Source organism: Corvus moneduloides, chromosome 23 (assembly GCF_009650955.1).
Source record: "Corvus moneduloides isolate bCorMon1 chromosome 23, bCorMon1.pri, whole genome shotgun sequence".
Classification (NCBI taxonomy): Eukaryota; Metazoa; Chordata; class Aves; order Passeriformes; family Corvidae; genus Corvus; species Corvus moneduloides.
In genome coordinates, this window is record NC_045498.1 from 5,385,314 (window position 1) to 5,400,660 (window position 15,347).

General features: G+C 49.8%; 1 protein-coding gene across 1 annotated transcript; it reads right to left on the reverse strand.

Moving 5' to 3' along the window:
• Positions 1–1,832: 1,832 nt before the first annotated feature.
• Positions 1,833–15,129, reverse strand: HDAC1 (histone deacetylase 1). The gene is made up of 14 exons (XM_032132296.1): positions 15,017–15,129; positions 11,123–11,235; positions 10,610–10,727; positions 9,294–9,368; positions 7,607–7,745; positions 6,974–7,115; positions 6,073–6,165; positions 5,685–5,793; positions 5,452–5,592; positions 5,161–5,269; positions 4,941–5,071; positions 4,052–4,198; positions 3,873–3,957; positions 1,833–3,556 (listed from the first exon to the last, which is right to left on the reverse strand). The coding sequence occupies exons 1-14, from the start codon at positions 15,063–15,065 to the stop codon at positions 3,529–3,531; spliced, it is 1,479 nt and encodes a 492-aa protein (XP_031988187.1). The 5' UTR covers positions 15,066–15,129; the 3' UTR covers positions 1,833–3,528.
• Positions 15,130–15,347: the final 218 nt, after the last annotated feature.

The window sequence follows — 15,347 nt, forward strand, 5'->3', positions numbered from 1 at the left end:
CTTCTTGTCCTGAATGCCAGGGAAGGGCCGGGGAAGATGGAGATGCTGATTTAGCCCAACAGCTGCTGCCTTTAATCACTGCTCGCCGTTAATTGACTCGCAGCAGATGCAGAGCCCTGGCCACAAAGGACTTTCCCACCCCAGCCCCGTCTCCACCTCGGGATCGCTGCTCAGCTGCCTGCTGGGGACCTGTTTTCCTGCCAATCCCGCTTTTTTCCCCCGGTGGGGGTTGGAAAAACCTCAAAACCCCCGGGATTTTCTTCAGGGTGAGGCGAAATTCCCGGTTTGAAGCTTGGTTTCTTTTAATTTAAATCGGGGTGGTTTTTTTGGGGGGGTGTTTTGGTTTTGTTTTTTTTTTTAAGAGCAGGATTAGCTCCTTTAGGCTGAAAAGATCCCGGAGCACAAAAGGAGAGGGCTGGGAGCAAAGATTCCCTGAACAAAGGGAAAAGGAGGCAACAATGGTGCCTCTATCCCTGCTGCTGTCACCTGCGCCGGCTTTTCCCGAGCCAGGAGGAAGGAGCAGAGCCTTGGAAGCTGCTCCCACAGCTCCTCCATTTCAGGGCCTGCTCCCAAATCCCACCTCGGCTCCCCAATTCCCAGCCCAGCACCTGCTCTTGGTGCTTGGGCTGGCGAAGAAGATGGAGAAGAGCAATGAGAAAGAAATAAAAGCCCAAACCATTGTTTGCCCAACAGGCACCACCCTGGCAAGGGCAAGGAGCATCCGGGCTCTTGGCGAGCCTCGAGGTAGGTGGGAATGCCCCCCAAAATTCCTGGGTTTATGCAAGGAAGCCGAAAGAAGGGATCAGCTTCCCAAAGGGATTCATTTCTTTGATCAGCGGGGTGAAATAAATGGGGTTTTTTTCCCCCCCCCCCTGTTTTGAAGGAAATCTGGGATTTGGGAGCTGGCTCATCCCGGAGCAGCCGGCGGAGCTGCAGCGTGGCAGCCATTTTAGGAATGCCTGGAAAAGGGAAGGGCTGCGGATGCAGGCGGGATCGGGAAGGGGGAATTCAATGGGGATTCCATTCAAACTCCAGGGGTTTTGTTCCAAGAGGGGAGGATTTAATGGTGGAAAGGAGGACGGAGCTTCCCAGAGCTGCTCCAGCACCCAAAGTCCACTGAGGCAACACAAAGCTGGGTTTTTTTGGACTCCAAAACCAGCAGATTTGGGGGTTTGTGGCCATTTCAGGTGTGATCCCAGCTGAGCTGCACAATGAACCTGCTCCTCATTAAATTAAGGAATTTTCATCCTCTTGGATTCCGCATCAAACCACTCAAATCCAGCCAAAAGATGAATTAAGTCCATCCCCTCCCATCACTTTGTTGTTCCCAAACTGTTCCACTCCAAGCACAAACCCAGACAGGATCAGGGATGAGAACCCAGCTGGAATTCGGGAATAAAACCACGCCAGGTGAAGCTGTGAGCACAAAAAAAAAAAAAAAAAAAACCACACCAAAAAAACCCCCAAAACCCATCAGGTTTTGAGTTCCCTTTTCCAGAGAGAGGGAGGATTTCAAGGCTGTTTTGTAAAAACACTGGGGGGGGAAAGAGGCAAAAAAATAAGAGAAAGCAAATAATGTGTAAAGGAAATAACCATTTACAAAAGAGATTCAAGCAGATTTCCAGGTGTGGGATAAATAAATAAATAAAATGTTCTCATGGATGGAATTAAACCAACATTGGAAGGGAAAAAGGGAAATTAATGCCTTCTTTTTCTTCCCAAATCCTAATTCCACCTCTAATTATTTCTTTGTTGGGATCTCCCATTAGATCCAGGAAAGGCTCTGAAAATGAATTAAAAAATTTTACTCGAGTAAAAAAAGCAGCCCAGGCTCACACCAACCATAGAAATGGACGAGTTTTTATTACAAAGGTTCTCAAAATTCAAAATAAACGCATCTTTAAAAAACCACAATAGATTTTTCCCCTCCCTTCCCACCCTCCCCAGACACAAAGTTACACTGATCTCTCTCTTGGTTCACCTACAAACACTGAAGAAGCAGGAGAGTGAAAAAACCTCACTCAGATCCCAAAGAGACTAAAAAACTCCACGGTGGGGGGAGGGAAAAAGCTGGAAGGTGGGGGGCTGGGAGGGAGGAGTTAAAAAAATAAACCCTTTGAAAAAATAACCTGTGTGAAGTTTTAGCAGCATTATTAGAGTTGAAACCCTCAGCAGTGCTCCCGTGGGAGGGTGCAGAGCCTCTGGAATTCCAGAGGGATTCCCCCTGAGAAAGGAGAGCAGCGAGTGGGAACTGCCTGGAAAAAAAAGAAAAAAAAAATCCGAATTTTTCCCCGAAGTTTTTTTTTTTTTTTTCCTCACCCCAAAAAGAAAGAAAAAAAACCAAAAAAGCTCAGTACAAAAGAGGCAAAAGAAAGGGCAGAGCTGGTCACAAAAGAGCTCTGGGGGTGAGAGAATGAGTGGGAGGAGGGAGAGGAGCTGTAAAAACGTTCAGAGCCCCATCTGCTGTTCCCTCAGGAAGGCAACAGTCGGCGGATAAAAAGGTTGGGATTTACTGGCCTTGGGAGGGAAATTCAGTTGGAAAACGTTGGGAATTTCACTTCAATCAAGAGGAAACTTTGGGTTTTTAGGGATACACAGCAAGAAGAGTTGTCAGCCAGGCTCTGGGCTGGCTTTGAGGGGGTTTTTGCAGTGGTTTGAGAGGAAAAAGCAAAGCCTGAGGGGAGGAGTTCCCTCCCCACCCAGAGAGGGTAAAAAATCAGGTCCAAAATCCCATCCCTTCCCTCCCTTCCAGGTGCGTAAAATGCTGCCACACTCCCTGGATCCAGCAGATCTTGGAAAACTCAACCACCCACTAAGGGTGATTTTCATTTTGTGTTCTCCACATTTGGGCTCTGGGGCTGATTCACTTTGAACAAAAACCCAAAAAACAATCCAAAAAAGCACTTTTCAGGTTGATTTTCAGCTGCTTCACCTCTTTCCCCAAGTTTGCTGCAGGGAGGAGCCAACTCTATTCAAGAACTGCACAATTTTGACCCTGAGAAGTGGCACCAGCTTGCAGGTTTTGGTTTTGGTTTTGTTTTTTTCTTTTGCCGTGGTGGAATCCAACTGAAGACCACAAAGGTCTCTCACAGGCTTCGTTTGGGAATTCTCCCATGAAACAAACACCCAAAAAAATAAGAGGAAAAATAAGAATTGATGGCCATCTTTCCACCTAACCTGAAATGCAGACACTACTTCTACTTAAATTCTTCTTTTCCAAGGTTATTTCGGAGGAGAGAGCAAAGGAAGGAAGTGATTTTTGTTGTTGCTGTTGTTTTTTAGAGACACACCAAGGAGGGCAGTGGAAGGCAAGAGTGAAACTCCCCGGTCACCAAATCTGGGCTGCAGAATCCTCCCCTGCCTGCTCCCAGTGGAGTGCAGCAAGGAATAATTTACAGTTCTCGAGTCATTTATACAATTATATAGAAATATATACAGAAAACTTATATAAAATAGAAATCCTGTGGGGAGGAGGCAACCCGGGAGCTAAACCTACGACAACGACAACGCCCGGCCAGCTGCAGCCACTCAGGTGGATTTTGTCTCTTCCTTCACCCTGGGGAAGCAAAAAAAAAAGGAAGGATTTGGTTGAAATCAGCAATTTGGGCTTGGATCTAACAAGAAGCCTTTAAAATGTTGCTTGTCTGGTTCATTTTCAGCTCAAATTTAATATATTGCTGAAGGAAAGAGAAGCGGTTTTGTTTTTCAGCCCTCTCAACACCTGCAAACTTCTTCCTGTGAGGAACTCGTGACAAAGCCACCCAAAATACCACCTAAAATGCCACCTAAAATGCCACCCAAGCTGTCACATCAACCTCTCAACCCTCCCCAAACCCCCCCAAACCCTGGCACGGGGAGTGAGCCAGGCTCACCCTTTGGGTTCTGCTGCTGCTGCCACTGCTGCTGCTGCTGCTGCTGCTGCTTTTTCCTCTTTTGCTTTTTCCTCTTCCTTCTCCTCTGGAATAAAATAAAAAAAAAAAAGACACAGAGCAGTGCAGGAGGAAAGGAGAAGCCAGGCAGAATTGCAGGAGGTGCCAGCTTTCCTGCTCACCTTTCTTCTCCTCTTCCTCCTTCTCCTCCTCTGCTTTCACACGCTTGGCTTTCTTGAAGTTGGCGACGTTTTTGCGCCCTCCTTCCCCCTCGTCCTCGGAGTCGGAGAATTCCTCATCACAGGATATTCTCTTGTTGGAATTTCGGACTGAGGGGGGAGAAGACAGAGGTTGGCTGAGCAAATTTTCAAATCAGGAAGCTCCCAGCATTAATTCTCTGAGTGGAGCCCACATCAATCAGGATTAGGCCACGATAAAAACACTTTATCTTGGCACCTGAGGCATCTTTGAACTCATCCCTTCCCCACCTGCTCCTGCCTCAAGATCCAAGATCACATGGACAGCTTGGATTAGGCACTGTGGGATGTCTAGACCTGACAGCACAGAGCACAGCCTCCCACTGCAAAATATGTCTGCTGGATCCCAAGGGCCAGGCTGGATCCAAAGCTCCAGGCTGGACACAAAGCTCCAGGCTGGACACAAAGCTCCAGGCTGGACACAAAGCTCCAGGCTGGATCCAAAGCTCCAGGCTGGACACAAAGCTCCAGGCTGGATCCAAAGCTCCAGGCTGGATCCAAAGCTCCAGGCTGGACACAAAGCTCCAGGCTGGATCCAAAGCTCCATTTTCCACTGCTGGGATACACCCAGAAGGAGTCTGCCAAGGATTCTGTCCCAGCACCCAGCAACTGTTGGAATTCTCCCATGATGGAAATCACCTGGCAGAAGGGATCCTGCAGTGCTCAGCAGTGCTTTGTCCTACCAAATCCATCAGGGAGGTGGGAATGGATTCAAAGGGAGACTCCAGGATCGGAGAATGGGATCTAAACCCTACATCCTGCTCTCCTCACGAGCAGCTCACGGATCCTGCCCAGCAGAATTCCCAGCACCTACTGGAAATGCGTTTCTCGGGATCATCCTCCTCCTCATCCCCGCTGTCTTCCTGGACAGCATCCTCAGGAATTGGCTGCATCTGGACCCCGGGAGCGTGAGGGAGCATGCGCAGGTTCTCGAAGAGCCGCTGCCTAGAGCCAGCCAGGGAAGGACATTTTGGCACCAGGGGCCACCCAGGGCCACCAACCCCCCCGGGGAAGGGGCGTTCCCCAAGACTCACTTGATTTTCTCCAGGTATTCGTTGGTGTTCTGGTTGGTCATGTTGGAGGGGCTGATGTGGAGCTTGAAGTCAGGCCCAAAGTACTCAAAGTAGTCGTTGTATGGAAGTTCTGGGGGGGGAATGAAAGGGAGTGAAATTCTCACTGGGATGACACAGGAGCAGCAACAGCACTGAGGGCATCCAAAAGGGATAATCCAGAGGTAACAAAACCCCAGCTGCATCATTTCCCTGAGCTGTCACTGGGATATCAGTGTCCCTAAGTCCTGGTTCAGGGCTCCAGGGGGGAATTACCATTGGGAATCTCAGTGTCCAAAGCCACAGCAGTCTCATAGGTCCAGCAGCGGGCCACGTTGCGGATCGTGTACCCCCCTCCTCCCAGCATCAGCATGGGCAGGTTAAAGCTCTTCACAAACTCCACACACTTGGCATGGCCTGCAGGGGGAAAAAAAAGGTCAAACTCATGGCATAAATCCCAAATTTTCCATGGAATTTCACGCTGTGAATCCTGCCACTTCAGCTCCTACCTTTGATGGTGAGGTTGAAGCAGCCCAGCCTGTCCCCAGACAGGGAATCGGAGCCGCACTGCAGGACAACGGCGCTGGGCTGGAACGTCTCCATCACTTTGGAGATCACCTAAACAACAAAGCCCTTGTCACCCCCTGCCCACAGGCCACTGTCACAGCAGCCCAGTGACAGCCAGGCACGTGAAGACATCCCTGGTGCTCCCACAGCTGCCCTGCTAACACTGGGGCTCTCACGCCGAGGCGCTCCCGCACAGGCCGCGATTGTTCGGGGTGAACAGAGCCCTGGGTGAATCTTGTCACAGAAAACTCCATCCAAGCCCTCAAAGAATGGCCCCAAGGACAAAGTGGGAGCCACAGAGGATCCCTCAGCACAGGAGCCTTCACTTACAGGCTTGAAAATGGCTTCGTAGGACTCGTCGTCGATGCCGTCCCGGAGCGGGTAATTGACAGCGTAGTACTTCCCTTTGCCTGCCCCAATGTCCTGCGGGGTGAGAGAGGAGATCAGAGCTCACCAGAAATCCAAATTCTGGGAATTTGGAATCCACACTGGGAAGGGAAGCTTGGATCACAGTGTGTTCCAGTATTAAGCCAGAGCTGTTCACTGCAGAGATGCACAGTAGCGGGCTGGGCTGGCACTGAATCTGTTCAGTCACTGAATTCTGCTTTAAAATTAAAATAAAATATTCTACTCTAAAATAATATATATTTTAACATTTCTCTTATCACTCTCACACCCAAGTGGTTTATTAAAAATAGTTATTTCATCTATGGTGCAGCTGCACCAGCACCAGCCTCTGGGCAGGGCTGAAAAAATACAAATCCTGAGTGAAAGATAAGAGGATTTAGATCAAAACCCCACAATTCCTGTAAAAATCCCGTAAAAATAAATAAAGAACCTTTCACCCCTGAGAACAGAAGTTTTGGCAATGTCAGAGGTTCCAAGGTGACTTTATCTGAGTGACACAGTTACAGAGAACTGAGTCACTGCAGGAAATACCACTAAAAATCCACTCACACTTCCTCAGAAACCTTCACCCAAGAGTTTGTGTCACCAAGCTGAGTCTGCAAGGTGACCAAAATGTCACCTTCAGAGTCATTTTTGGGAGCACAACCCCACCAGAAGGCTGCTGAGAGGCTGAGGGTAAAGATTTGGGTTTAATAAACGATCAAGGAGCCTCCCATCCACAGCTCTGCCCTCGGAAAATGGGTGTCACTCAGAGCAGGGACACCCAAGAAAGCAGTGACAAGGGGAAAAAGACCAAATCTCCGGGGAATTTCGTGGCTCTCACCCTCAGGTCCCCAGTTCCTGGGAAATATTCTCCATACTTGTGGAAGGACACGGTCATGACACGGTCTGTGGTGTAAAAAGCTTCCTCCACCCCGTCCCCGTGGTGAATGTCGATGTCAATGTACAGCACCCGCTGGTGGTACCTGGAAAAAAGTCACAATATCGTGTTTATTCTGAGGAAAAACTGCCTCCAGAGCAGAGGAAACTGGGAGGAGAGCATGGAACTCGGGGCTAGCCCCCAGGATTTATGAGGGAAAGAGCTGCAGGGAAGGGGCAGCAGTGGAACAGAAAATAAAGTGACTTTTGCTGCTGCAGCTGATCCTTGAGGGCAGCTCAGTTTGTTCAGATTCAGTCAATAAAACGCATTTTAATGCACATTTTTATGCCCAAGCCTCCCCCAGTGAGGTTTGCCTCGAGCCAGAAGCTGTCACAGCCATGGGAGGGTGGCAGAGGGGAGGAACAAAGAGCAGCAGCAAAATGTTCCCAAAAGCTTCAGGACAAATCCCTTCGGGACAGAGGAGAGCACAGCCCAAAAAAATCAACTCTGCTGGGAAACCAGCTGAAAAATAGGGAATAAAATTAAAATCCTGGGGGGAAAGCACTGAGGAAGAGGGGTCAGTGGTGCTGCCCATACTTGAGGAGCTCCAGGATGGCCAGGACGATGTCGTTGACGTAGCAGAAGCCGGAAGCCTCCGATTTCTTGGCGTGGTGGAGGCCTCCTGCCCAGTTCACAGCGATGTCTGTCTGCTGCTTGTTCAGCTTCACAGCACTGGCTGGGGGAAAAAATCACAGAGAGGTTAAAGCAAGAGTGAAAACCCTGGGACAGAGGCTGAGGGTGAAGCTCCAGCCCTTCCCCCGGGGTTTTTGGGGACTCTACAAAGCTCCAAGCCAAGGGTTTGACACTGGGTGTCCCCACAAGCCGAGGGAGGGGATGGAAATGGGATCCACGCTTCTCATCCCTTCCCACTTCTGCCTCAGAGCAGAAAAATCTGCACAAACCAGTCCCCAGCACCCAGCTGGGGTCACACTGGAGCCAATCTGGATTTCTCAGTGCCAGAGGGGAGGAGTTCCCTCCCCACCCAGAGAGGGTAAAAAATCAGGTCCAAAATCCCATCCCTTCCCTCCCTTCCAGGTGCGTAAAATGCTGCCACACTCCCTGGATCCAGCAGATCTTGGAAAACTCAACCACCCACTAAGGGTGATTTTCATTTTGTGTTCTCCACATTTGGGCTCTGGGGCTGATTCACTTTGAACAAAAACCCAAAAAACAATCCAAAAAAGCACTTTTCAGGTTGATTTTCAGCTGCTTCACCTCTTTCCCCAAGTTTGCTGCAGGGAGGAGCCAACTCTATTCAAGAACTGCACAATTTTGACCCTGAGAAGTGGCACCAGCTTGCAGGTTTTGGTTTTGTTTGGTTTTTTTTTCTTTTGCCGTGGTGGAATCCAACTGAAGACCACAAAGGTCTCTCACAGGCTTCGTTTGGGAATTCTCCCATGAAACAAACACCCAAAAAAATAGAGGAAAAATAAGAATTGATGCCCTGAACGAAGCTTTTGAATGCAAGGTTTGATGTGAGATCTATCCAGGTCATTGAGTGAAAATGCATTCAAAGGAAGTTCTCCTCCCCCAGCCCCTTCCATCAACTTCCTGCACGTTCTGCAAGGCTCCCAGGATCCAAACAAATTAAGAGATTCTGTGGAATTCTCCAGCCCTGGGAGCAGAGAGAGCACAGAGCTGCTTCAAACACTGCTGGTGCTGCTGAGGCCTGGCACAGGAAATACAGACTCGAGGCGTCACTGTGGGAGCAGCAGCCACAGAGCTCTCGGGCTGTGCACACAAACAGTTCCCCAGCAGCCTTTCTGTGAAGTGTGAGAAAATAGAAAACATTTAAATGCTCCAGCTCTCAAAACTTTCAGTTTCTGCTTTGCCTCATGTCCAGAGTTGGTGGTATTTTTGTTAAAAACAGCAGCTAAGTCACCCTGTTCTTTCCTTTCCAGGTTGTGCCTGCCCAGAGCAAGACTTTTACAACTTTTATTTTAATGTTAAACTCACATTGATTTTTTTTTCTTCTTATTATTCAACCCTGCTGTTGTGGTTTTGTTTTAACTCTGTCACTGGTGATGGTGCACGTTGAGTGAGGTAACCCAAATCAGCAATTAACAAATGGAGGGGGATTCATCCATAGGCAAAGCTCGGATTCACAGGGAGAAATTTGGGTTTAGTTATTAAGGAAATCAGAAATAGCTTCAGAGAGACAGAACTACATGAAACACATCTGAAGAAGGGGCAAATAAAAAATTCACAGGATTTGTGATCTTACCAACAGAGCCTCCAGCAGAGAGCTGACAGAACTCGAAGAGCCCATCAAACACAGGGCAGTCCTCCCCAACATTAACTGGAAAAGAATGGAAAAGAGTCATTAACATAAAACCAGAAATCAAATCCAAAGCTTACACCACCATCTGGATTGGAAAAATTGGCCAAAAGTGTTAAACAATAAAATGCTGGGATGGAATGACAAAATGGAAATGTGTGGCTGACACTTTGCACACTCCTTTGACTTCAAATCACTCGGTTTTGGGTACTCAGCACAACTGGAGTTTTAGCCTCAATAAATCTTTCCTGTAATTAATTCCACTATTAAAAATAGTTACTCATTAGAAGAAATTAAACCCCAGGCCCTTTTGATTTACTCTGCCCAAGTCTGGCATGCAAGAATGGAATTAGAGACTGTTCATTCCCTTTCCAGCAGGTTTTGTTGAAGAAAAGCTCTGCCCTTTGCATGTTTCATTTCCACATTTTGGCTTCTTCAGGGAAAAAACCACAGTGCAGAAAACACTGAGTGCCAGAGAGAGCAGAGTGTTCATGAGCTGTGGCTGCTCCAGGGGTAAACAGGTCAGTTTGGGTAGAAATGCACTTTGCTGGATGTCATCTGGTGGATTAAAGAATATCATGGACTGGGGGGAGGCTTTCAGAGTGTATTAATCGTGAACCTTGTGCTTTAGTATCTGTCCCCTTCAGCTCACAGGGGGTTCCAAGACTAAAATGTTGTTTAAATGAAGCTTGAGCTCTCCTCACTGTTTGTCTGGACTTGTTAGAAATCTGCTTTGGTAAAAAACATCAGCTCAGAGTGGAAGAGACACCAAATCCAGGTTTTTGTACCATTCAAGAGCCTTTCCGTGGATTGGAGAGGTTGGAACGAGACAGCAGCTCACAATTAACCAATAAATTAATGAGGCGTTAATGAGTATCTCAACCCTGCCCCATTTCCAAGCTGCCACTGCCCTGAAAATCCTTCAGCTTTGGGGTAGAACTGAGGAGTTTTTAGTTTGCTGGTTTGAAATACCCCAACTCTTCTGGTTAAAATAAAATCCATGCAGGTTAGAAACGGAGTAGTTCTGTCATCTCCAAGCCAGGAAGGCAATTTAGACAACAAGAAAACCCCAAATTTCAAAGGATTTCCCTCAGCTCCTTCAGCCTGAGAGAAGGAGCTGTTTCCAAAACGCTTATTTACCAGCAAAATCAAAGTCAAGAGAACGACAACTTCCCATGGTTCTTCCTACTGGTTTTATCCCAAATTTCTAGAGCTGGGCTGGGATTCCCAGCTCCCAGATTTGAAGCTGCAGCATCACTCACATCTTTGCATCTGCTTGCTGTACTCAGACATGTTGTCAGGGCGGATGGACCTCAGGAATTTGATGTAATCATCGCTGTGGTACTTGGTCATCTCCTCTGCATTCGCCTTGTGGGGACGCTGCAAACACAGCAAGGATTGTTCTGGAATTCAGCCCCCATCCCTAATTCCCGTTTTAAATCCCACATGTACCCCCAGCAACTGCAAAAAAGTATCAAAGCAGCAGCTTTAAGTAAGAAAAACTCGATTTGAAAGGTAGCAATGCCACTGTTGGCAAGTGTTACTTATGCAAGAGTGGGCATAAAGTGAATTTTAAGGATAAAAAGCAATTTTCCAGGGTCTGAAGCCTCTCTGAACCCCTCCCTCCAACACCCAGAAGAAACCAGAAATTCATCAACACAACCATTTGGGGTTTCATTCCTTTCCTCTCAGAGAAAAGCCCCAAAATTCAAGCCTGAAACATCAATTGTGACATTCTCTAACTCTTTTCTCTTGACGAGCAGCCCCACACTCACATAGATCTCCATCTTCCTGTAGAGGCCGTAGTTGAGCAGGAGGTTGTGGGTCATGCGGATCCTGTGGGGTTTCATGGGATGCCCTTGGCCATAATAATAATTCCCAACATCACCTGGAAGCAGAAAGGAGTTTATCATCAATTCCTGGAGAGGGAATCACAGCCGAGCCATCGGGACCTCTGTGATTTCTTTCTCCTTCAGCAGTGGCTGAGATCTCCCACTTTCCTGGCACAGGGGATATCCATGGATTCGGGAAAGTTCATCCACAAATGAGACAGAAGTTTGGAAATTCAGGCAATTTGGGATGCCAACATCACACTGCCACCACTGGAAGGTGTCCTTGTCTTTGGAAAATTGGATCATTGATGCTGGATCATCCTTCCAGCCCAAACCATCCCAGGGTTCTGTCAGACACGAGGAAGAAGCTCCAAGATCTTTGGGCCAGAGGAGTTTTGGGCACAGGCTGAGTGCCAGGAATGTCTCCCAGGTTTCACAGAGCACTCGGAGCAGAATCCACAGGGGCCAGGGGAGTTAATCCCGGCTCAGACAGTGACTCAGCCCAGGAACACCCGGCCTCTCCTTCCTCCTGTTTACCCAAGGGCAACGGGATCCAGGGAATTCTGCCACTCAGCAAACACCACCCAGCTGGGCTTTCACAGCTTCTACCTTTTTTTTTATTCCTTGAAATCCTCCAGAGGATTCCCAGGACTTTCCAGGCACCCCCTGAGGAATTATCCTATGGGACCAGGAGAACAAAGTCACCTTCCTGCAAATCCCACAGGTCACCTCCCCACATGGATTTTCTCCTCCAAACCGAGCTCACACTTCACTCCCCTCACTGCTAACTGGGGTTTTTTAATTCCACCTCCTTTCCCAGCAGGACTTATTTCCCTGAAATTTACAGGAATTTCACTTTCAGATTTCTACCTCCTGCCTGGTTTGGCTGCCAGCAGCAGGAATCTCTCCCAAGCCTCATTTTCCTGGGAAACCAGACCAAGTTGTTCCTGGAGTTGGACAACTCCCGACCCGTTTGGGAAGCAGGAGATCCAATCCGGTCTGGCTGGTGACTCAGTGGGGAGAATTAATATTTCATCAGCACTCTCAACGTTCAGCAGAAGCAGTTTTTCCTCCCGTGGACATGGATCTATTTTAAGGCAAGGAAAGGAGATGCCAACGGTGCAAATCCCACATCCAGGCAGTTCTGCTGCTGGAATTTACCTGCCTGTGGAGCTCTGAGGAAATGGGGGGGTTGTGTTCTCTCGGTAAAACTTCAGAACATTGCATTCTTTTCAGTAAAATACTTTTTTTTTTATTGAAAATAATTCTATTTTCTGAAATGTTGGGAAATCCGTGCTGGTATTTTACTGAGGCAACCAACCTGACAGGAAAATACATCCCTGAAACGATCCCAAAATCAAGGTTTGGGGAACTTGGAAGAGACGTCTGAGGCTCTGCCTAGAAAATCCAAGCACAGAACTCCGTGAAGCTTTTAAAAAATCACCATCAGCTGTCAGTGGAGTGCCCTGGGTCAACCCTGAGCTCCTGTTCCCTGTGCTGAGCACATCCCAAGTCCTGGGGATCCATGGATGAGCTCAGCTGCTCCTGGACGTCAGAGCAGATTAAGAAGTGTGAACTTAGCAGGCACCTCTTCCTCTGCTGGGGTTAAACAAATCCCTCCACAGGGAGATTTTCACGGAGAAGTTCCATCCAAACCCCCTCAGGATTCCAGAAAGGACCCTTTGGATACCTTCCCCCACCTCAGCATCCCACATTCCTTCATCCCATGAAATTCAGGGAATTCCCACACCAGGTCAGGCTGTTCCAACCTCTCTGTGTGGAAAATAGGAGGCCCAAATAAACAAAATGTGCATTTCCCCACAGTAAAAAGCACCTTTTCACTCTCAGCTGTGGATGTTTGAGAGCTGCTCAGAGAAGAAAAGTGGAAAAATAAATTAAAAAAAAAAAAGGCACTAAAACCTGGCCACAGAGTATGGAACCCAAATTTGTGGGGTTCCTGTGCAGCAAAGACCTGCAGGGCAGCAGCATTTCAAACTAAACAAGTGCTCATGTCCGATTTAAGAGAGAATTTTGTGCCTTTAAATATTACAGTTGATAAAACCAACAAATTGCTTTGTGAATTGGTTGTATTCTAAGGATTGAGAGAAATTTCGGAGTCCCAGAAAAAGGGAGAAAAGTTAAATTTAATCCAGTTCCATGGGCAGGGCACTTCTTACTATCCAGTCTGGGCTTGGACATTTCCAGGGATCCCAGCTTCTCTGGGAATTCTATCCCAGCCCCTCACCACCCTCACAGGGATTGATTCCTTCCCAATATCCCATCTAACCCTGCCTTTTTTTTTTTTCAGATTAAAGCCAGATTTGGACACAGAGACCAATTTTTCCAGGCTGGTCTGGAATTCTGGCACTCTTTAAGTTCCAACCTGGCATTTTAGGGATGAAGGGCTCGGTGTCCCCTGGGATTTGGGAATGCTAGGAGTCACACAGAGGGGTTGGGTGGTGAAACTGGGCCTGGTTTCACTTGAGCCAGAGCTCTAATCCTGCCTCCTCTGTGCTCTGACTGGCTGAGTCAGAGACCCAGCAAGGCTGAAAATCTCACATTTGAGGAAAAAACCTCACGTTTTTAGAGAGGAAAAAAAGCCCTCAGCACACGCCTGGCACAGGATTTGGAAGAGCCTCCCCCACTGGGCGCATCCTTTGAGAGGAAAAAGTAGCAAGACCAAGTTTTCCTTTGATTTCAGGCTAAAAACCGTGATGAAACAGAGAATTGCACAACGCCTCTCCCACAGGGTGAGCACAGAGCCTGCGAAAAACGAGCCTGCCCATCACCAGGGCACCAAGTCAGCCCTCCAAAGGGAAAGGGAGAGGGGCAGGACTGGGATTTCTCCCACTGGAAACCCCACAGGACACCCAGTGAGGGGTCTGGCCACGCTGTCCCCTCCCTGCTCCACAGGGCTGGTGACCCAGCCCCAGAGCCAAAACCAGAAGGAGCCACTCCACAACCCAGAGCCAGCACTGGGGGCTGGCTCCTGGACACGGGAGCTCCCTGCAAACAGCCACGCAGCCACTCCCAGAGCCTTTCTGTCCCCTCCCGACACCAAAACGCTGTCCCAGGAGTGCCTCTTCCTCCTCAGAGCCCGCCCTGTCCCCCAGCACCTCCGTCAGCACTCCCCAAAATCCTTCTCCAGCATCTCAGCATCCAAAGCGTCTCCTGGCTTCGTGGCCCTCTCTCCATCCCGGACCCTTCACAGCCTTTCCCATCTCCCAAACCTCCAGATCTCCACGCTTCCCCATCCCATTCCACCCTCCCCGATCTTCCGCCCACTCTCCCCATTCTCCTCCCCACATCCCCGCCGTGCCCCCCACACGCTCCCTGCGCCCTCCAACCCCACTGAAAACCCCACACAATCCTCGATCCCCATGCCCTGACTGCCCCCGCCCATCAGTGCCCCCAATATCCATCCCTGCAGCCCCCAGTGACCCCCCACAACCCCTAAACGCCCCTCAGAGCAGCCCCCACCCCATGCCCTCCGATGATCCCCCATTACCAGCCTCCCCCCCATCCCCAGCACCCTCCAGCGTCCCCCCTTCACCCCAGCGACCCCCATTACCCCCACACCCCCTCCCCAGTGACCCCCATTACCCCCAGTGACCTCCAGCGACCCCAATACCCCTCCACCCCCATTCCGTGGCCCCCCAGTGACCCCTCACCCCCACCCCCAATAATCTCCACTCCCCCCCCCCATTCTCCCCTCACCCCTCGCCCCCTCCCCCCCCCCCCCCGTCTCCGGTGCCCCCTCAGCCCCTCACCGCCCCCCTGTCCCGGGACGGTTTCCCCGCGGCCCGGCGGCCCCGGCGGGTGCCCGTGGCCCCTCACCATCGTAGTAGTAGCAGACTTTGCGCTTCGTCCCCTGCGTCAGCGCCATTTTCCTGCCTCCCCTCACAGCGCCCGACCCGCCGCCTCCCCGCGCAACCAACCCTGCCCGCCCCGGGCCCGCGGCCCCGCCCCTCGCGCCGTTCTGTCCAATCGCAGCGCTTCGTTCCTCCCCCTCCCGCCCGCCGACCAATCGCAAGGCGCAGCGGCACCCAGCAGGTTAGGCTGCGCGCCGGGGGCGCCTGGGCTGTACCACTGCGGCGGGGGCGCGGGGGGTGGGTGGGGAGGAACCATTCCCTGAGGGGGGGGGGCGCCAGGTGGGGCTGAACCATCC

What these genes read in the sequence shown, in the direction of transcription:
- HDAC1 (XM_032132296.1), bottom strand. Translation starts at nt 15,065, where the DNA reads ATGGCGCTGACGCAGGGGACGAAGCGCAAAGTCTGCTACTACTACGAT. An exon ending in CTTCAACCTCACCATCAAAG is followed by an intron (nt 5,593 to 5,684) that starts GTAGGAGCTGAA and finishes TTCCCCCTGCAG; the next exon opens with GCCATGCCAAGTGTGTGGAG. An exon ending in GGAGGAAGAGGAGAAGAAAG is followed by an intron (nt 3,958 to 4,051) that starts GTGAGCAGGAAA and finishes ATTTTATTCCAG; the next exon opens with AGGAGAAGGAAGAGGAAAAA.